General features: G+C 48.8%; 5 protein-coding genes across 5 annotated transcripts; 2 read left to right on the forward strand and 3 right to left on the reverse strand.

Annotated features, from left to right (window-relative positions):
- Nucleotides 1–1,946: 1,946 nt before the first annotated feature.
- On the forward strand, nt 1,947–3,131 carry BDW47DRAFT_102413 (Metallo-dependent phosphatase; the record flags this gene model as incomplete). Its single annotated transcript, XM_024811867.1, has 1 exon — nt 1,947–3,131. One exon carries the CDS (start codon nt 1,950–1,952, stop codon nt 2,886–2,888), a length of 939 nt encoding a protein of 312 aa, XP_024673805.1. The 3' UTR covers nt 2,889–3,131.
- A 2,652-nt stretch (nt 3,132–5,783) lies between these two features.
- On the reverse strand, nt 5,784–7,452 carry BDW47DRAFT_124122 (GrpB family protein; the record flags this gene model as incomplete). Its single annotated transcript, XM_024816192.1, has 4 exons — nt 5,784–6,004; nt 6,055–6,121; nt 6,185–6,260; nt 6,863–7,452. The coding sequence occupies 4 exons, from the start codon at nt 7,450–7,452 to the stop codon at nt 5,784–5,786; spliced, it is 954 nt and encodes a 317-aa protein (XP_024673806.1).
- Nucleotides 7,453–9,715: 2,263 nt separating this feature from the next.
- On the reverse strand, nt 9,716–10,891 carry BDW47DRAFT_124123 (NAD(P)-dependent oxidoreductase; the record flags this gene model as incomplete). The annotated part of the gene is made up of 5 exons (XM_024816193.1): nt 9,716–9,934; nt 10,011–10,251; nt 10,304–10,403; nt 10,472–10,796; nt 10,847–10,891. The coding sequence occupies 5 exons, from the start codon at nt 10,889–10,891 to the stop codon at nt 9,716–9,718; spliced, it is 930 nt and encodes a 309-aa protein (XP_024673807.1).
- Nucleotides 10,892–11,891: 1,000 nt separating this feature from the next.
- BDW47DRAFT_102417 (acetyl-CoA synthetase-like protein) lies at nt 11,892–15,361 on the forward strand. Its single transcript, XM_024811868.1, has one exon. It carries the CDS (start codon nt 12,538–12,540, stop codon nt 15,310–15,312), a length of 2,775 nt encoding a protein of 924 aa, XP_024673808.1. The 5' UTR covers nt 11,892–12,537; the 3' UTR covers nt 15,313–15,361.
- Nucleotides 15,362–15,905: 544 nt separating this feature from the next.
- On the reverse strand, nt 15,906–16,635 carry BDW47DRAFT_116305 (glycoside hydrolase family 11 protein; the record flags this gene model as incomplete). The annotated part of the gene is made up of 2 exons (XM_024814908.1): nt 15,906–16,305; nt 16,361–16,635. 2 exons carry the CDS (start codon nt 16,633–16,635, stop codon nt 15,906–15,908), a joined length of 675 nt encoding a protein of 224 aa, XP_024673809.1.
- Nucleotides 16,636–20,805: the final 4,170 nt, after the last annotated feature.

Raw genomic sequence — 20,805 nt, forward strand, 5'->3', positions numbered from 1 at the left:
CTGCCATTCACGAGATGAATATCTACAAACGTATCGAGACCTTGGGTTTGAACGAGAAAGTGAAAGTACCCCGCATGTATGGAGTCGTCCGAGATCGGTCAGAGGGTCGTATTATTGGACTTCTCTTATCCTGGATCAACTGTCAGAATAAGACGCTAGCGTGCGTTTTGGGCCCTGAAACACCATAGACTCTACGCCTGAAATGGGACTTGCAATTGACGGCAGCTGTGAACTGTTTGAACGGAGCTTGCATTGTATGAGGTGATGTCAAAGCAGCGAATATCTTAATTGATGAGAACGAGGACGCCTGGGTCGTTGACTTTGGCGGTGGATACACACAAGGATGGATGAGAAAGGACCAGATGGAAACAATTGAAGGCGATCAAGCCGGCCTTTTGAGAATTAAGGAGCTCCTGAGACAGGCTCCATGAGACCTAGTTCAGTGGATGTATGAAGAGGCAATAGTTCCATAGCACCCCCTAGTTGGAATGTCCAAACTAGACATCTGTTGGATCACTACAAAAGAGACCATGACGCTTGTGCGGCTTGTACTTATCTTTGATAACATCGTATATTGGGACAACGTCTCAGGGACCGGTCGCATACTGCAGTCTTCTCACTGCATCGTTGATTTGATGGCTTCTCGCCTACTTTTTGCCGTCAGAGAAAACACCAAGTCTCTACAAAACAGTTCTAATCTCGGGGATTTAGATGCACATATTCAAAATGGTATGTCTGAAATAGTAATATATGTAAAAATATAAAGAAAAAAGAAAAACATACAACAGCCGGGATTCGCATGTGGTCACCCACCATACTACTAACCGGCCGGCGTGTGGCTTAAGTACGGCTGAGCGGACGGGAAGCCCTGTTCTCCACACCCTATGGTCGTATGTACTTAATCCCTCTAATGAAGGGTTTATATCTTCTTTAACAGCGTGAGGATCACTTTCAAGCCGAAGTAGAACGCTTCCACGCCAATACAACAATCACCACTGCCATCACATCTCCATCTAACAGCCTCACCTCATCAGCAGTGAGTATTGTGGAGCATCGAATGTTTCAAGATTTTGTTGCTTGAAACTTCTTAGCCCTCGAACCTCCCGAAGACCCTGTGCTTGACCAAGAGCTGTCCCGCCAAGTCACCCACCAAAATGTCTAGCATGCCCATGGTGAGATTATCCCTAGATCTGTTGATATATAAGTTACTGATGTAGTTATTTTCTCAATAGTTCACTGTTCCTCCGGGTTGGACTACAGATCGTGCCGACGGCTTCTACGCAGAATGGGAGGGTACCGACGCAAGAGGTCAGCTTGTTGCGCAAGCCTACGGTCTTGGTCCAGGACAACCAATTATGGAGGATGACGATGGTCTGACGCAGTTATTTCTGTCTGACAATAATTTCTATCTTTGGGATGAGATGAATGATGAAGTTCACGAGATAGTCTCTCGCGATATCTGTGAGATCGCTGATGTTCTGGGGCATGGAGGACAGGGTGAACTTAACAAAAGGCGCTTGGATCAAGTCCACCGACTTGCTCGCTAGGTTAAGATAACTACATAGTTGAGTCATATTATCTCGTATGACTATTATATGAGAATTTTAATGGTTTATTCATTCATCTTTCATGGTGTTTTATTCTCGCCCGTGCTACTTTATCTATAGGCCTCGACGACAATTCGGCCTCCGATAGACCCGACTACACCAAGTCGTCTAACACGAACCCACGAGTATCTACCATCTACCTACACATGTATACTGGTCCAGTGAGGAATGTCTACACTTATACTAGTCTAAATAGGAATGGCCTTGCGTCTCGGTCTAACTATCATCCGATCCCTTTTTGTTATTCGAGCTTCTGGCGCTGAGCAATTCCTCTCTTCAATGCCATTCAATAACCTTCATTACCTCTGTCATTCAAAGATAAATTACTAGTGACAGACGATTATGTCCCTGTTTGGCAACAAAAACACTACTCCGCTAGACGCCTTCCTCAACCGCCCGCGCCCATCGGCCTGGCAGCAGTTTCTCAGCCAGCCTTGTGTCTTCCTCGCACGCAAGGTGTATACTTGGCAACAAGTAATCCCCGCCCAACCACTTACTAACCCTGTCTCCGTCGTTTGCATATCCGACACGCACAACTCTCAACCGGCTCTTCCAGATGGCGATATCCTCATTCACGCTGGAGATCTGACCCAGTCTGGATCTCCGAAGGAGCTACAAGCAGCAGTGGACTGGCTACACGCACAGCCACACACAATTAAAGTCGTTATTGCCGGGAACCATGACCTGTGTCTAGACGCCAATTTCCCCCATGTAGCTGGTCATGCGTCTTCAACGTGTACCTCTAGGCCCTGGGGGGAACTAATCAACTGGAGGGATGTAACGTACCTCCAAGACGCAGAAACAACCGTTACATGCGATAACGGGCGCCATCTACATATTTACGGCAGTCCAAACTCACCCCGTCACGGTAACTGGGCCTTCCAGTATCCTCGATCCCAGGATATCTGGTCAGGCAAGGTACCGGATGATATCGATATCCTTGTAACGCACGGCCCGCCTCGAGCACATCTCGATCTATTGAATCTTGGCTGTGTGCATCTGCTACAAGAGCTCTGGCGTGTTCGTCCGCGGTTACATGTATTCGGGCATGTCCATGAAGGCGCGGGGACTGAGTGGCTTCAGTTCGATGCATTGCAGGATGTATATGAGCGCACTGTAGTCTCAAAGGGTGGGATTTGGAACCTTGTTCAGGTAATAAAGGCATTTGTAGAGAAATGCTTCAGCCCGAGTACTGAAGCGAGGTGTCTTCTTGTGAACCCAGCTATTGTCGGTGGCCTTCGGGATGACGAACGTCGACGACCTGTCAAAGTCATCATTTGAAACAACCTGTTAACCCTGGCTTGAGCTTGGGTAGCCCGACTACGTGTTAAAACAGCTTATGAAGTGCTGGAGATATCAGCCAGGTCAACCCCTTCCAAACGGTCGTTCGGCCTTTTGGTGTAGTGGTCGAATTAGAAAATCTCATTTATCTCTCCTAAGCTGAGAAGGACAGGAAACCAACGAAAGGGTCGCAACTTCCGCTAAGGATCGTAACAGTGGATGAAAAAGGAAGCAGCTCCAATGCTCTTGTGGCTCATGGTGGACCTTTCGAGGATCATAAATAGAGGATCGCATAGCACACATCTGGATTATTTTTATTGACCCGAATGACGCTGCTCAAATCAGTATTGGAGTTTTCGAGAGATTGCTTCAAACTTACAGAATATTATTCTTAAAATAATAACCACCACTTCATTCAATTTGAAGTAGAGCCCACTCGGTCTAATATTCCCTCTATTTTATGATGTCTGGGGATGGCCTAGAAATGGTTATGCGGCTCCCATTGGAGATATGGTACCACATCACAGGCTATGTAAGTTGTTTCGATCTCTGTTGATAGGGAAAATCTTTTAAGAATGGTTTCTATACACTCAGATGCAATATAATTCGCGCTCAACATTAAAAGCGTTAAGCCGATCCTGCCGTTACTTCCGTCACGTCACATTGCCTGCTCTCTTTTATTCCATCCACCTTCATTTTCTCCCAGAACAAGGGAACACAGGACATTGGATACTGCGAGACATGCTGTCCAACGATAATGTGACAATCTGCGAATGTGTTCGCGTACTCATTGTATCGGGCTTTCAGTACGACCCAGGCGAAGACACATACTTGCTGCAATTTCTGATTCAAAGGCTAACAAAGCTACAAACTATTGGGTAGGGCCCCACAGTGTCCGATGTGAGCTAGTAAGCTAATCTGTCGACTACAGGTGGCGTGTGGGCTTTCTGTTTTCTGATTCACTATTAAACGATCTTGCTTCTCGCGATCCAGTGCCACGGCTGTATTACAAAGGCAGGATAAACTCCCTGACCCGATCACCCTCGTTGTTGAATTGCGTGGCTATTCGCTCCCTCAAGGTAAATTGTTATACCGCTGCGCAGGTGGATGCGGTGAGACCGGTTGTCTTTGCTCTTCCCTGCCTCGACCGTCTAAGCATCAAAATGGCGTATATAGACCATCGAGATCCGGTTTCATATGTCTTTTCTCCAAGACCGGGGGAAATCATGCCCCCTGTCCGCACACTTTGCTTCACCAATATCTCCTTCCACCCCCAACAGACAGATGGATGGGCTGAGTGTGTGCAGCATGACACCCTACGACATTTGGGGCTCGATGGCTCCCTAGAAACTATGGACTTGCTGACTTGTCTGACCGGCTGCGTCGCAGGCTTGACGTCTCTGGCGATACGTATCAATTGTAGTACCTACCGTGAAACCCGGCAGGTATCTAATCGACTGGGCCCATTCCTATCAGAAGTCAGTTGTCTCACAGCTTTTACCGGATATAATTTGTCCAAGCGTATCTTACCAACTGTGGTCTCCCGTCATGGCAGCCACCTGCAACGGCTTCGATTCCGCGGGACGCCATATACACTGGGGTTTAGGGTGCGCAATGATTGTCATCTTTCTAGTCACAATATACGCAATCTTGCTTCCGACTTACCCAACTTACACCGACTAGGAATCCATTTGAAGGTCGGGGACCAATTGGTAAGTCCCTCTTCGCGCGTGGGGGAGGGGACATGCTAACTACCGAAAGCCGTACGATACCCTCACGGCAATATCTCAATTTCCTCGGCTGCAGTACGTTGAAATTAATACAGATTTCGACCACGGACCCGTCTCAGAAGTCCCTCTCGTGGAAGATCTTTGGTTCGATGTATTCGTGGTGGAAGAAGCATTCCGTCACATTGCCACCGAGAAGAAACGTTCAACGCTCTCCCAACTTCCTCTTAAAGGATTAGATTTCAAAAGGTACGACTGGGGACCGCATATTGGGAGCCATAATTCGTTATGCAAGAATCCCGCTGTGCCTGTCTATGCCTGCCGATGGGCAGGTGGTGGGTCTCAGGGCGAGCAGGTTCGGGTGTTTCCAGTGTGGTACAATAAGATGAACAGTATCATTGGCGATGAAAGCTATGAAGAGTCTCTGGTCTCTGCAGGGTTGTGGGACTTGGCTTCTCTACTGGAAGGCCCGTGGATTTTGTGAAGGTGCTAGATATAGTCCGTGTGGAAGGATACAGTCGTTACCTTTGGGATGATGGTTTTGTTGGCTATTAGTAGGGGATTGGCATATATTTGGATTACGAGTATTATTATCTGAGCAGTTAAATGTTGAGTATATTATTCAATGGCTTCAATGTTGTTGGGCGCAGTTAATATAGAGTCGGGTTTTGGATAAGTACTGGCTGGTCTATAGTAATACCTGTTTGCTTGTGCCACTGCTGTTGAATTTCAACCCGTTAATTGAATCCTCGACCGCGAGGTAATCTCTTCTATACTTGATTGGATACCCTTCTCCAGTGACAGGAAGATAAACAAGTTAACGTGTATCATATAAGCATCATGATTGCATTTCCTGAACACGATGAGAGAGAACTACCAATGTAGACGTATCCGCACTTGATCCTGACAAATATACAAGCTGTATGAAGCATGGATAGACTCTGCTGGGAGAATCTTCATAGAATATCAGGCTTATAAAGCCAGCATGGTTTGATTCAGAATCAAGCTTGTTATTTCCTTATTAACGACCGGAAAAACATCATATCGAGAAAAAAGACCCTCAGACCCACCTCAAAAAAAAACAAAGAGACTTGAAAAGAGCAAACCACATCGCGTCTTCCTCCCTTATCTCAACCATGGCTATCCACTAAAGACAAGAAGAGCTCCCCTAAGCAGGCTCCAAATGATCGGCCTCATCCTCCTTCTTCACAACATCGCCGTCTCCCTTAACCTTGCGCTTCTTGCGGACAGGAGTAGAAGTAGCGCTCGAACCAGCAGCACGTTTTCCGGCACTTTTGGTAAAGGTCACAGTGTTGTCACATTTCGGGGTCTTGCGGTACTTGTCGAGTTGGAACTCGAGAGCCTTGAGGGTAGGCTTGTCATCGCCGGCTATGCATTATTAGTATAGTATGGTATAGTGCAGTAGAGGGCGGACTTACGCCAGTGTTGGACCATTTTGTTGAGATCGATAGTGAAGGTCTGGGTGTTGAAGAGGGTTTTGAGGATCTGGGTGGTGTAGTGTTAGTATTGCTGATTGTTGTGGTTTGTTTTGGATGGGGATGAGCTTACTGTAGTCTCAACTTCCGGCGACCAGCGCATGTTGGGTGGTTTGAAAGTGATGATTTGGTAGAGTAGAGTCTGTAGACTGAAGGTTTAGATTGTGATGTTAGGTGCGGTAGATGTAGGAGTGGTGAGTAGAGAAGTAAGTTCAGAAGATAGAGAGGTTGTAGACTAAAGAATAGATGATAGGGAGAATGTGTAGGATCTATTAACCTGATATCACTTTTTCATTTGCCTGTTGAGTCTTTTTGAGGGAGTTTTATCACTTCACTGGTCTTTCTTCACTGTCTGTTTCTTGAACTTGTTTCACCTCTCCAAGTCTGCTCTGATACTATCACTTCAACAGAGAAGAGTTCTTAATCACACTCTTCACTTTTCATCAAGTCTTATCTCCAGCACAGGGCGTCCTATCTACTCAGGCTCATGTTTTTTTTTTAAATCACAGACATCACCTTGCATGATGCCCATACCAATCTAGCGCACTGATAATAAGTTGACGGTAAATAGACATCCCACTGTCAGTATGACCAACAGCATGCTACTTACGATCTTATAAGCTGCTTATTCTCAAACAAAGATATTACTCATACTCTATGCCTGGCTCCAGTCCAAAGAAGAAAAACAAAAAAAAGCAAGAAAAAGGAAGAAAAAGGAAGATATAAATGACAAATGAATCAACTCTCCAACTTCTCATGAGCCTCAAACGCCCTCTGCAAGATATCCAAAATCACTGCCTCCTTCCGATCATTATACTGCATGACCGTCTCTCCACCCTCTCGACTCGCTCTCGCCGCCTCGCGCTTCACCCCCGCATACGTGATTCGATCATCCTCATGCGTACGCAACCAATCCCGAAGCATCCGATGCCAGATCGTCTCCGGCCCCTCGGGTCCAAAAATATGCACATTCGCGTACGGGTCTTTCAGATAAAGAAACCGATGCCGGTGCCAGGCCGGCTCGCGGAACAGGAACTGGAACCCGGCGGCCTCCAGCGCGGGGATGTAGCGGTCTTCGGCGTCGGGATCGGGCACGACGATATCCACGTCGATGACGTCTTTGGCGGGGAGGTCCGGCACGCTGGTGGATCCGACGTGCGCGACGGAGACTAGGTTGTCATTGCCTAGGGCGGAGCGGATGCGTGACTCGATGAGAGCGAACTTGGCTGGCCAGGTTGGGTCGGGGTCGACGATTTCGATGGGCTTTTGGGGGCGTCGGGCAATGTGCTCTGCTGCGAGGGGGTTGTAGGTCGGACGATCGGTGATGGGGTGGGGAGTCATGATTGCTGTCTAGGGAGTAGGATGTGGTTTGGACTTGTTGACGGAGGTAAATGAGGCTTGCTTACGGGTCACACCGGTGCTGAGGTGAGGCTTCGAATCTCATCATCTTTAGGGTTTAGCGCGGATGACGCCCATGGATGATACGAGATGACTTGATTTGCTGCTGATGGACAAATCATGTCCGTGCAGTTGCGGGTGGTGCATGGGTGTTTTGTTGGACGTGCCTGGTTGATACTCGGCTCTCATATTTGTGTCTAGAGATGGAAGAGTTGTCCCTGAAGCCTTGGGCTTATATGGAATGATTTCCTGAGAGCCATGTTCATAATGGCGATTTCGTGCAAGGATGCTAGGTCATGTTCAGTCTGTGCCCTCCCCAGTCTAAAAAGCCTCAAAAAGTTTTCATGTGCAGTCGGCCTCTCCGGTAACCATTGAGATCTGTTTGTACCACCTGCTGATATCTCGTAAGTTCAATCGTACTCAAGGGACTCAGGAAATCCCCGATTTGCAACCGGTTATCCCCGATGTCACAATCTTAATGATGCCACAGAAAGATGCGTAATATTAACCCAAGAACCCAGTCATCATTTCCGAGAACATCTGACAGATGACCAGCCAGTTTGACAGACGTACTTGAATAACATCATCATGGGTTGGATAGAACCAACCCGAGTCACTTTTCAAGTTAAACCTTCCGGAAACTCTTTCCCATCCAGAAACACTCACTTATGGACTTCGGGATTCGCTTCGTGCTTTAAGAGTTTACGACATGAGCACTGCATGATCTGGACAATTATACTGCAAGGCTACTGGATAGTTTGTTCGTGAATCAATATATTCTCAAGACATGCAAGGTTGTCAAAGACTGGTGTAGGGCCGGCCGGACCAAGCCCTAACCCGATAGCAAGATAGAACGATCTAAGAATTGGTAGAACATGTCCTGCTCAGACCATATGATGCCAGGTGGTAGTACATCCCATTACACATTGAAATTCCTAGATCATCTGACTGAAGAGCAATCATTGTCAAACTACAACTATACTTCAGGTGTAACTGGTTATATTGTTTGAGTACCTGGGTAGTCAGACTAAAATACTATTTAGACAGCAGTAATTCGCATGCAATATGTATATCGCGGGATTAATGGAACAAGACCGCCATATTTACTACTACACACATTCATTCTCTCCTTCTAATATGCCATGTATACTGTAAATATAAGGTGTTATAGATTTGTGTTTGAACAAAATCCATTTTCTGAACCACCTACTTAGCGCCCTACCCTCCATTCACATTCACTACTTCTCTAGTACTACACCCAGCTGATCATACGACAGACAAGGATACCACAGCAATCCCTTAATCAAAGAACACCATCTCAGCTCTCCAGACACAAGAATCATTCACAAGCCAAACCAAGGATCATCTAGATTAGGGCTTATTTGTCTCGACCGCATGCCCTTTCCCCTTTCGGACATTCCCATTACGACTAACACGTATGCACCATGTGGCCCATCCGACGATCAATACTGTAACAGGTATACAGTCGTCACGACATCCAAGCGCGCACTATGAGTAGATGTTTGTAGATGTTGATGGGAGTATCCAGATTACGCAGTCTGTCGGACTTTGTGGACAATATAAAGGGGGCTGTATGCTACGTGGTTGATATAACCCGGGGAGGACCATGGACAGTATTGGAGTCCGATACTAGGGATCCCTGTTGATCTTCATTTTCCTACTGGGTGGTTTCTGCAGATCTTGATTGGACATGTTCTGGCAACTATCTTCGAACACACTTCTTGGGGTGATGTTCCTTGAGATGGATCAGAATACGACAAAGTCTGCATATGAATGTTACTATAGTAGGTATAGCCAGCTTTTCGCATAGAACAGAGAAGAGTACCTCCTACGAGCAACCAAGCGAGACTATAGGAGAGAAACGAACATTTTAAATGATTGTATATCGGTATAACGTCTGAGGTTAAAGAAAACAAGTTTCCCTTTCCAAGGATACAGGGGTGGCGTCCGCCAAGAAGGCTTTTATCAAATTATGTTAGTTCATCACCACGAATCGGCCTAGATACACGCAGACAAAGTTGAAACATGACTGGCTAATTCCAGATTAATTATTCATATGCAGCAGATGAAGCACTCATAAGGAGGTCAGTTCCAAACTCGTTCAAACCCTAAATTCAAATAAACACCTGCTTGCATTCTGCTCCACGCGGAAGCCCCACCTAGATAGTAATAACCAAGAATGTGTCTAGTCCAATGGCTCAGGGTCATTCTTATAAGACAGTCCGCTTTCCATACGCACGGCACCGTAAATGCCGATCGCATCGCCTCTTGGCCCCTCGTGCTCCAGCACCGTCTCCAGATGATCGCATGCGATATCGTAGATCTTGATCGATGCGCCGCAGCTGTGGGCGAGCCATTTGACTTTTTCAGCGAGTGCGAGTGCCATTTGCACTTCGACCATGGGCTGTATATACAAGTGCCGGTTGGCAGAGGTCAGCTCGATTGTTATATGTCACTGAGTGGGAGGGAGGGAGACGCACGGTAGTCCGGTGGTAGTCACCGCTTAACATACGATCGTTGTATGCTGCATGAGGGGGGTTGGGGAACAGTGCTGTCATGAGCTTGTTCATGTTGCGGACGCCGAGGCCGCACTTTTCGGCGAAGACATTTACTTCGGCGACGGTTTCCATCGTCGCGAGGATGATCACATTGCCCATCAGTTTGAGGAGGAGGGCTGTGCCGGGTTCTTCGCCGCTGAGGTCGACGATGTTGCGGCAGATGCTGTGGGTGTTAGTTGGAGTGATAAGTGTCAGGTCCTAAAGACAGTACATACACTCCTTGGAGAAACGGACGGATGCGATCGACTGATTCGGCTTTTCCGCACGGGATACAGGTGAGCGTTTGCTTGTGGGCCATTTTGGGTTCACCCATCACTGCGCTCCTCAGTGAGTATTCTTAATTTATCCTAGAGGAAAATACATCACCTCAAGAAGGATCATACCAGGCATAGCGACAAACTCCCCCCCAGCGGCGATCACCCGTCTCGCGATTTCATTTGTACTCTCGGGCCCGATAGTCGAGCTATCAACGAAGAGTTTGCCTCGGATATTATGCACCAGAGCGTTATCGAAGACACTCTGGACAGCACCCTGGTCCTGCAGACACGACCAGATAATATCCGACGAGGCGACTGCCTCTTCGACGGTGTCGACGACACGGCAGTTGCCGATACGCGCGGCGTGGTCTTCGGCCTTGCTCTTGGTACGGTTGTAGATGGTGAGCGGGCGGGAGAAGATTCCGTGCTGGACAAGGTTCGTGGTGATACCCTTATAGATGTCAGATATGTATGTAATATTAATAGACTTCTATCACCTACCTGGCCCATTTGGCCGATCCCGATGAAAGCGATACGGGCTGTCATGTTGGCAGTGGGTGCGATGCGCGATTTCCGGAGCGATTTGTCAGATGTAGCGATGCATGTGCGGACAGGAGTATCAAGGGTAGAGATAGCGTGTATCAAAACGTTTATAAAGGGAGGAAAGTGGGAGAATCTTCTCCTGAGCAGGTTCTGAGTAACATCTAGTCATGACTCTCACGTTGGACTGTCAGAGCGCCACCAAACCAGGACTGGTGGGCCTCGATAGGAGTCAAGACAGTCCAAGTCGACCAGATCAGAAAGAGCTAACCCAACGCTGGATGGTCGGAGCGATGTCAACGGAAATCGTCAGAGCGCCCGGTGGAGCCTGAGGTGTCAGCGTGCATGCAGAATCTCACCCTGATAGGTTTCCGCGGCTTGGCCGAAGATTGTCATCTTGAAAGTTCCCTGCAGTTGGGTTCTTCAGGGACGGGAGGCGTCGCACGAAACTAGGATGCTTTGCTTTTTTTGTCGTGTCGATCCAGCAGGGATTAATTATATCATCATACAGAGGGTTTGGTCGAGTGAGATATCACGGTAGGAATTGCGTGTGTGCAAGGTGACTAGGTGATATGGTAGATTTTTGGTTTCAATTTTGCCTTTTCTTTTTTACTTTTATTTCTTTTTATTGCATGTTTGTCAAAAACGTGTCTGGAAAGCAATTCCGACATGTGAAGGGAATGCTTGGTGGACTGTCGGGTCCCATTGGGGCGGCACGCATATGATACCGCGGGCAGACCGCTTCAGTTTTCAGAAACTTTATGTCCTGAGGCGTACACAATGATGTGAAGGGATCACCTGAAGTATAACTGAGCGGTATCAGTCTTGCCTCTTTTCCATAATAGATGGGATCATGTTTGGGTCTGTGCAAAGTGTCGAGATATGGTCAGCCAGCCCCGGGGGGAAAAGTCCGCTCCGTCGCACATTTTCTAGTAGTATGCTCAGTGAGCAGGGTTCAAAAAACATGCTCCAGTTGAGATGCTAATAGACTGAAATGGCTTCTACAACCATGCTGTGCTGTATGAGACACCGCAAACACGAGCAATCGTCGAATAACGGGATTTGCCCACTACTATGCCGTATCACGTTAACCTGGGTCTCACTTGATCCGGCGAACACTGTCGTCCACTATCATGATGCCTGATCCATTCATCCACACCAGGGGAAAGCCGGACGAACGTAATTGGTGGTCCCAGGGAAGCCTGGCGATGGGATACTCAGCATCAGCAGGGAAATCATGACCACAGACCCGGACTTACAGTGCCGGTGATAGTGACTGAACCATATGGAAAGACACCCCTTGAACGAATCAACGGGCGAGTGCTCACAACTGTCCCGGGTTGTGTATTCGAAGAGCTGTGTTCTTCTGGTCCAGCTGAGAGAGGGGAGAGTCAGATGGGTTCCACGAGGAGGAGGGGCAGTCCGATATCAGGGTCCGTGGCATTCTGGCTATGGGGAGCACAGCATATAAAAGCGTGGCAAATTTTTGACATCAGAACAGTTGTGAATCTGGCTTCACAGCGCATTTCCTTTCCATCGCACCTCGTTACTACCACTTTGGCCCTTACTATATAGACTGGGCCCACTGCAGTTCGCTTTCTCAGACAATCCTCAAATCTCAAATCCGGCTCAACCCTGCATTGAGATTCCTCATGTCCTTCCGCAATCTTCAACATCTCCTAGAGGCTGTGTCCTCGAAGGAAAATACTGGCAAAATCATTTCATACCCCTTGGGAAACACCAGGACCCCCACCATATGCACATATGCCCAGCTGCTGGAGCAGGCTCAGAAGGCCGCCTGGATACTTCGATCCAACGATGCCTTCCGGCCTGGGTCCGTCCTTCTGCTGCATTTCAAAAGCCATTGGGACAATATCCTCTGGTTCTGGGCAGCCCAGCTAGGCGGGTTCACGCCAGCCATGTCCACGGCGTTCTCGAGCAATGTGGCCCACCGCACTGCGCACCTAGAGCACTTGTCCAAGACGCTCATGGACCCTGGGTGTCTCACCAGATCGAATCTGCTCTCTGAGTTCGCGGGCCAAGACGCCATCCACCCTGTCGCTATCGACTCTTTCGACCTAGACAAGGCCCCCTATGCCGAGCGTCGCTCGCACTACCGGGATGCTGATCCCTGCGACACCGCAGTGCTGATGCTCACGTCGGGAAGCACCGGCAACTCCAAGGCCGTGGCACTCGCGCATCAGCAGATCCTGGCTGCGGTGGCGGGCAAGTCGTGGGCGTTGTCCGTCCCCCAAGACACGGCGCTGATGAACTGGGTCGGGCTGGACCACGTAGCCGGACTGACGGAGATCCATCTAAACGCCATGCACGCCCAGCAGAACCAGGTGCATGTGCAACCACCGGACATGTTGGGTGACGTGACGTTGTTCCTGGACTTGATCGACCGACATGCCGTCTCGCGCACCTTTGCTCCTAACTTCTTCTTAGCAAAGGTGCGCTCCGTGCTTCAGCACCAGCCGCCCGGTGGGTTCGGCTGGAACTTGTCCCGCCTGCGTTATATTGTGTCCGGGGGCGAGGCCAACGTGACCAAGACCTGCGACGAGGTGTCCACTCTCTTGGCGCCTTTCGGGGTCCCCCGCAATGTCATCGTGCCAGGGTTCGGCATGACGGAGACATGCGCTGGGTCTATCTATAGTCAGGCGTGTCCACAGTATGATCTAGAGAATAACCTGCCATTTGCATCCGTCGGCCGCTGCATCCCCGGGATGCAGATGCGGGTGACGAGAGATGAAAACGAGCCAGTCCCGGCGGGCGCGACGGGGGACCTTGAAGTATCTGGCGCCGTGGTGTTCCAACGGTACTTCAACAATCCGGAAGCGACCGAGGCTTCCTTCACGAGCGATGGATGGTTCAGAACGGGGGACCGAGCAACGATCTGCGGGCGCGGGTACCTGACACTGATGGGGCGCGCTAAGGAGACGATGATCGTCAATGGGATGAAGTACAACCCGTCCGAGATCGAGAGTGCGATCGACGAGGCACACATCCCAGGGCTAGCACCTAGTTTCACCTGCTGCTTTTCGTCGTTCCCGCCAGGTGGGGAGACAGAGGAGATCTTCCTAGTGTACCTGCCGACGTACAACCCCGAAGATATGGTGGCTCGGGCCCAGACGGCGGACCGCATCGCCAAAATGGTGCTGATGTCGACAGGTTCACGGCCGCAAATTCTGCCACTAGACGCGTCGATGCTGCAAAAGTCGGCCTTGGGCAAGCTGTCGCGGAGCAAGATAAAGACAGCCTATGAGAAGGGCGACTACAAGACGTACCAGGAGGTCAACCATGAGATGATCACGCTATATCGCGCCGCCACGCGACAGGCGCCACAGACCGAGCTCGAACGGCAACTGCTGGCTGTATTTACGGCATCGCTGCCACTGCCCGATGAGTTCGACGTCCAGACGCCCATCTTCGACATGGGGATCTCGTCGATCGAGCTCATCAAGCTAAAGAAGAACATTGAGGAACATCTGGAGTTGGTCGAGGAGATCCCGATGATCACGCTCATGACCAAGGCCACCGTCCGTGCGTTGGCTGCTGCCCTGCAGGAGAGCCAAGCCGGCAAGACAGCCGAGTACAGCCCTGCCGTAACGCTCCAGAGTGGCGGCGACAAGGCACCCCTGTGGCTGGTGCACCCGGGAGTGGGCGAAATCATGGTCTTCCTCAACCTGGCCAAGTTCATCACCGACCGTCCGGTGTACGGGCTGCGGGCGCGGGGTTTCAACGAGGGAGAGAAGCCGTTCTCAGACCTAGACGAAGTCATCCGAACCTACCACACGGCCATCAAGGAGAAACAGCCGACGGGTCCATACGCACTCGCCGGGTACTCGTACGGATCCATGCTCGCGTTCGAGGTGGCCAAGGTGCTGGAGCGGAACGGTGATGAGGTCCGGTTTGTAGGCTCGTTCAATCTCCCCCCGCACATCAAGTTCCGCATGCGTCAGCTCGACTTCACCGAGTGTCTCCTGCATCTGTCATTCTTTCTCGACTTGATGACTGAGGAACGGTCGCGCGAGCTGTCCGTCGAGCTGGAGGGGGCAGGTGAAGACGACGCGATGGACAAAATAATGGAGAATGTGCGACCTGAGCGTATGATTGAGCTCGCCCTATCTCAGCCCGCCCTCATCAAATGGGCACAATTAGCCTTTGCGATGCAGAGCATGGCGTGTGACTACGATCCCCTCGACTCGATCGCGGGCATGGACGTGTTCTACTGCATCCCGTTGGCGGTGGTGGCGTCATCCAAACAGCAGTGGCTCGAGGAGCATCTCAGCAAGTGGAGTGACTTCACACGCTCCGAGCCACGATTCCATTCGGTGGCGGGGGCGCATTACACGATGCTGTCGCCTGAGCATGTGTTTGGGTTCCAGAAGACCTTGCGAGGGGCGATGGAAGCGCGTGGGGTTTAGTATATATCTTGAGTGCGTTGATTATGAGATATTTTCATGGATGTAGGTTAGAATAAATCTTTCGATATTCTGTGACCATAGACTGAATGGTGATGAATTGTTGACACGAAGATGAAGTGAAGCCAAAGTCGAAGATCATCTCGTATCCGATCACTGACCAGACTAACCCGATTAGGTTGCTTCAGGAATATCGGGGATAATTAGTTTGATAGACAGGAATAGCATAGTAGGATCTTTGACGGAGTACCTGCCTACTTTTCGACAAATGTGTGGTGAGAAGAGACTTCTGTATTTCTTCACAGTCTAAGTCCATTCCAAATTCTCAATGTGACGTGGACTTCAGGACGGAAAGAAATGATTGAGGGTGGTGTTATAACAACGAGTTAGGGCTACATGTAGTCGTCCACAGCTCAAAATATTAATTTAACCCCTGGATCTAATATGTAGCAACACCTATATTCATATCATGAATTAACTACCATAATATTCAAGACTGTTTGTAAAGCCCATCACTGATGTCATGCTATATCCCAGAACACTCCTACCTATCCACCCACCACCACATGACAATGACAACAAGCATGGAAACAGCACTAATAAACCGTAATTGACGAGGAGCCACTACTCTGATAGCCCTCCGTGGCCACGATCTGATAATCATGAGTCCCCAACTTTAACCCCAAACCCGCCCACGCGTTGAAGTGATTCCCCATGGTGACGCTGCCCCCCGTGCGCTTGGACTTACGCACCGACCAGAACTGCTCGAAGGTCGCGGTACCAATAATTGACGGCGCATTGTAGCGGGTTGACGTGTAGATATCGTACGTGCCGCCATCGCTGTTCACCGTGCCGCGGTAGGTGCCGCCGCTGCCGGGGTTGTAGTTGCCGTATGACTCGACGACGTAGTACTCGATCAGGGGGGAGGTCGTCCACCCATAGATAGCGAGGTAGCCGTTGCCGCTGGGGTTGAAACTGCCTCCGTAGTTGATCGTTCTGTTGATATCACTTAGTGGCTTGTCTGGGGGGTAAGTAGGGCTAGGGCAGATACCTGGTGCTACCTGGGTTCCAGCCCTTGCCGCCGACGAAATTGCCCACGTCCTTCCAATTGACGCTGTACTGACCTCCAGCGCCGTTGGTGTAGGTAACGTCGCCGCCGCCGTCGGTCCAGAAGGAGTAGTAGTAGCCGTTGTTCCAGCCGGTCGAGCTGGGGGTGGACTGCACGGCGAATGTCTCGTTGAGGGACGACTCGGGGGCTTCCACCGGTGCTGCGAGAGCTCCGACGGCAGCGGAGACTGCGAGGATAATCGGGGTTAAGGAAACCATGGTAGAGAATTGTTCTGCGCTTTGTTGAAGATGATGGAGATGCTGATCGTAACTCGATAGGGAACACTGTATTTATACCCTGGTGATCGACGAACTTGCTTCAGGATGCGATTTAGGCTGATCGGTTGATCGTTGCCCAGTTGGGATAATTCTTCAGCTTGAGCTGCAGATGATCTGGGGATTCCACGTGTGGAACTGGCATGGTATCCGGATGAATATTCCATGGCCGGGTCTCGATTTATTTCAGCCTGTTCATGTCTACAGGTGGTCAATATTCGCGAGCCATTCGATTGGAATAGCTCGTCCTTCGTGATGGAGAATCTATTCTCATCAAGTGCTCACACAGGCTAAATACCTGGGCTCCCCACGGGGATCGTTGGCCGGCTAATTCACCTCCAATCGGTTTCCTCGGCGTAAGGAACCTATATCGGCACTCTGTTTAGCCTGCGGGGTCACCGGGAGGGTGGCCAATATGTAATGACCTGTCGGGTCTAGAATCCTTTTCTGGGTTGCACCGAGCGGGGAATTTACAGGGGTCGATTCTTCACACTGCCCAACACCAGGTATGATGAAGATATCGATCAAATGTAAACAGGTGATTTTACCGTCGGAGATCAGTCGAGGGACACCTCGATATATCAAAATATACACCGAGCCTCTCATAGAAGCAGACTCTCAATCAAATTCAACTAGCAATTAAGATGAGAACAGAAAAACGTCCAAAGTTAAAGCATAGAAGAGAACAGCCTCTATAGCTGCTTCCTCGGCGCTGTACCGCCCTGTACTGGGGGAGTCCCGTACCTGAATACCCCATCTGAATGCACTGTACTTTGCAACTCTCGGACATCACCAGATCCAATTGATACGGCCACCGACGCAGAATTGACACACTCCGCTGATAGACGCACACTCTCGAGCGATAGCTCCTGCCGGCTATAGTCCGCTTGCACCAGGAGAAGGCTCTCTCCATCCGTGGCAGTTGTTTCGTCCGCCAACAGAAATAGGCTGTCATTGATGACCGTTCCGGTGGCGTTGGAGCGTAAAAAACGAGTGATATCTGAGGTACTCCATCCTATGAACGGTGACGGGGTTGAGTCGATCGGTAGGGGAGACACTGAATCAGTGGTGTAGTGATTGAGAGTGTCTTTGTCTGTATCAAACAAAACAAGTAAAGATGGTGGAGAAAGTAATTGGGCGCTCTTTTTGTAGGACTTTTGTATAATTGATGATATAGTCTGTCTCAAAATGAGAAAGAATATATGAGTCAGGGTGTAAATCGGTAGACATACCTCAAATGACACTGGAAAGGTGCAGAAGATGCCAATGAGTGATTCAGGCATTTCTTTCACTTTATATCCAGCAAACAGCTATTACCAGTATAGTGGTTAGTGATTATAGCTGCCAGTGAATGGGAAATGAAGCACAACAAACCAAATTGGCACCGTAAAGAAGTAGTTGAATGTCAGACAATCCTAAGGAGGAATAATGTGTGCAGATCATGGTGCGGGGTTATGAACCTGTCAGGATACACATTGTTCGCCATATATAATTTTCGCTGAATGGTAGGATGTTTGACCATTCCTGACAGTCTTTGATCTTGTTATGTGAAGGCACTGTGAGACATGCAATCGGTCAACACGTCAGCTGATTTGCAGGGTTTTCCTGCTTAAATTGTACTTTGACTTCTTACAACCTTGCAACTATTCGCAACCTTCGTATAGTATATAAGAATTATCGGAATCTATCTCCATTTTGACCATTTCCAATGTCCTCCTACTATCATAGCACGTATGGGGATTATGAGCTAAACATATACCCGAGTAAGATATTTTATCCTTCCATGAGCGTGTCAGAGTATTAATGAAGCTTATTTATTAGATGTCTATATATATTGACAGCCATCGCACGAAAATACCGATTTCATATTTCAACCCGGCTTGATACGGCTTATATCTCGATATATACATCATCTTTTACAGCTTGTCGGTGGCCTGTCTGCAAAAACACCTATATCAAAATGCACAAGGGTAAACATACTACCAAGCACAGCTAAGGACCAGTTGTGATATGATGAGGTGGCCGAGATAAAAGTGACCGGTCTGATGTCCTTCCCACCTTGGCTAATACAACCGTGGAGGGGAACTTCCGGGCAGCCTCAGTACACTGTGGGAGTCTGACTCTCCATTACTACTGCCGCAGGAGCTATGCTTCAACCCGATCATTGACCATGAGTGGCCAGAATTACCGCCTTTGTTGGATTGCAGTGGCTGATACTTCCAGACCCTATCAGTGACAATGTGGCATATGATGATATCCCGAGAAGAGATGTCCCTCATATCGCAACTCTCATATCCCGCGTTCGTCAAGGTAACCGTGAAGGTGAGCTTGCAGGTAGTCTAAGCACTTTGTGGGAGTCTAATCCTTCATTACCACCACTGCGGAAACTATGCTCCAGCCCGGTAGCCGATGACGAGGGGTCCATGTGCGTATCCTGTGTGCAGAAGCGGAAAGCAACACGCTTTGCCGACAGTCGGGTGCCGTGTCTACGCCATCTAGGAATCTCCGGGCGTCAAGGATGGGAGTTTATCCCGGTCACTGTTCTTCCGGCTGCGCCGATTCCATGACTGATATTGAACTATTTCCCTACTCTACTTATAAGGGTCACATGTTCTCAAGGCCGCTTTCTTTGGGTGACTGCCAATAAAAAACTGGTTTAGAATTGCGAACAACATGGTCAGCTACACTGTCTTATTGTGCCTTCCTGCGGCGATATCCGAGCTCCGTATAAAACGACACGGAATCCAGCTATCTCAAGACCGACGAGGGGAGAGCGTGAAAACCCTTCTGATCCAAATCCGGGCTCAAAAGAATGGGCTGGCATTACTTACCTAGCTTACAAAGGCGCTCTAATGCATATGCGTGTGGTTTAGAAAGGTGCTGATACAGCATAATATCCACAAACTACTCTGTGAGCTGAAGATATACAGAGCAAGAAAACACCTACACCCTAAAGCAAAATCCATCCAGGAACAGTCCGCTGAACCATGGGATAGAATTTCGATTCTCTCAAAGTAATATACTATTCGCCTAGACAGACCATGCTATTTACAGAATAATTTATTGATTCACTGCTCAGATGGCAACGCATCCGACTGGCTCTATTTCAGTATCAGCTCCAGATAATTGACCAGAATAAAATTCAATTATGAAGTTCATTGGCGGATGGTATCCCGTTGAGAGAAAGAACCACATGGCTATGACTGTTCCTCTCACATAGTCCCATGTGGGTTCCATGATGTTGATATCCAGCAAAGAAGGTTCCATGTGCAGAGTACAAATTGAAATTATGACCTGCCTACAAAATGCAGTCAACCAGGCACAATATCTCATCTCCCTATAGATTATGATAGAATATAGAAAGTATAAACCAAGAACCATACATAGACTCATTACGTCAGATCCACCATCATTCCATCCACAGCCTACAATATCACATCCATGTCAACCACAGGCTCAACTGTCAGATGAGATCATTAATATAAAGTCTTCGAATCGACAATCCTGATTGAACAAGTGGACTGGCTTACTCAACTGTCAACCATAGTTACAATGCCATTGCTGGGTCAGGAGAGAGTCAGAACCAGGGTTCATATGCCCAAGCCCTAATCCTATTTGCTGGTGCTTGCGCGTTGCCTCTACGTCATTTTGTCTTGCCTCTTTGGTTTTTTCAGGGCCACTTTCTTGTTCGATTTTTACTTTAATTTACATTCAGGTGGAAGAATAATATAGTATCTAATTCAGTGAAGGGTCGATTTATTCACCGATTGGTTGAGCGCGTCTATCCCTGTCCACGTTGCGGGGCTATCAACCAGAATAAGACTCTCTATGAGGTCGTCGAGGTACACAATGACCTACACAGGCTACACAGACCCATCCTTTCAATTTAATACTATCCTTGGGTTAATTCTCTGATAGTGCACGGACAGCATACCACATAGTAAACAGGACCCAGTGATGTAATAGCGTCCCCCCGAAACGAAGGTGGGTCCGCCACTTGCTTCCAGAATGGCCACTTAATCTATCGGGTGGCTAGCCGATCGACATGAATTTCTTGTCTGGTTGGTTGATTTGTATATGGATATTAGGTATAATTCTTGTCAGTAGATGGAG

Source organism: Aspergillus candidus (assembly GCF_002847045.1).
Source record: "Aspergillus candidus strain CBS 102.13 unplaced genomic scaffold BDW47scaffold_11, whole genome shotgun sequence".
In the NCBI taxonomy this organism is placed as follows: Eukaryota; Fungi; Ascomycota; class Eurotiomycetes; order Eurotiales; family Aspergillaceae; genus Aspergillus; species Aspergillus candidus.

Coding starts and splice junctions, on each gene's coding strand:
- BDW47DRAFT_102417 (XM_024811868.1), top strand. CDS start 12,538: ATGTCCTTCCGCAATCTTCAACATCTCCTAGAGGCTGTGTCCTCGAAG.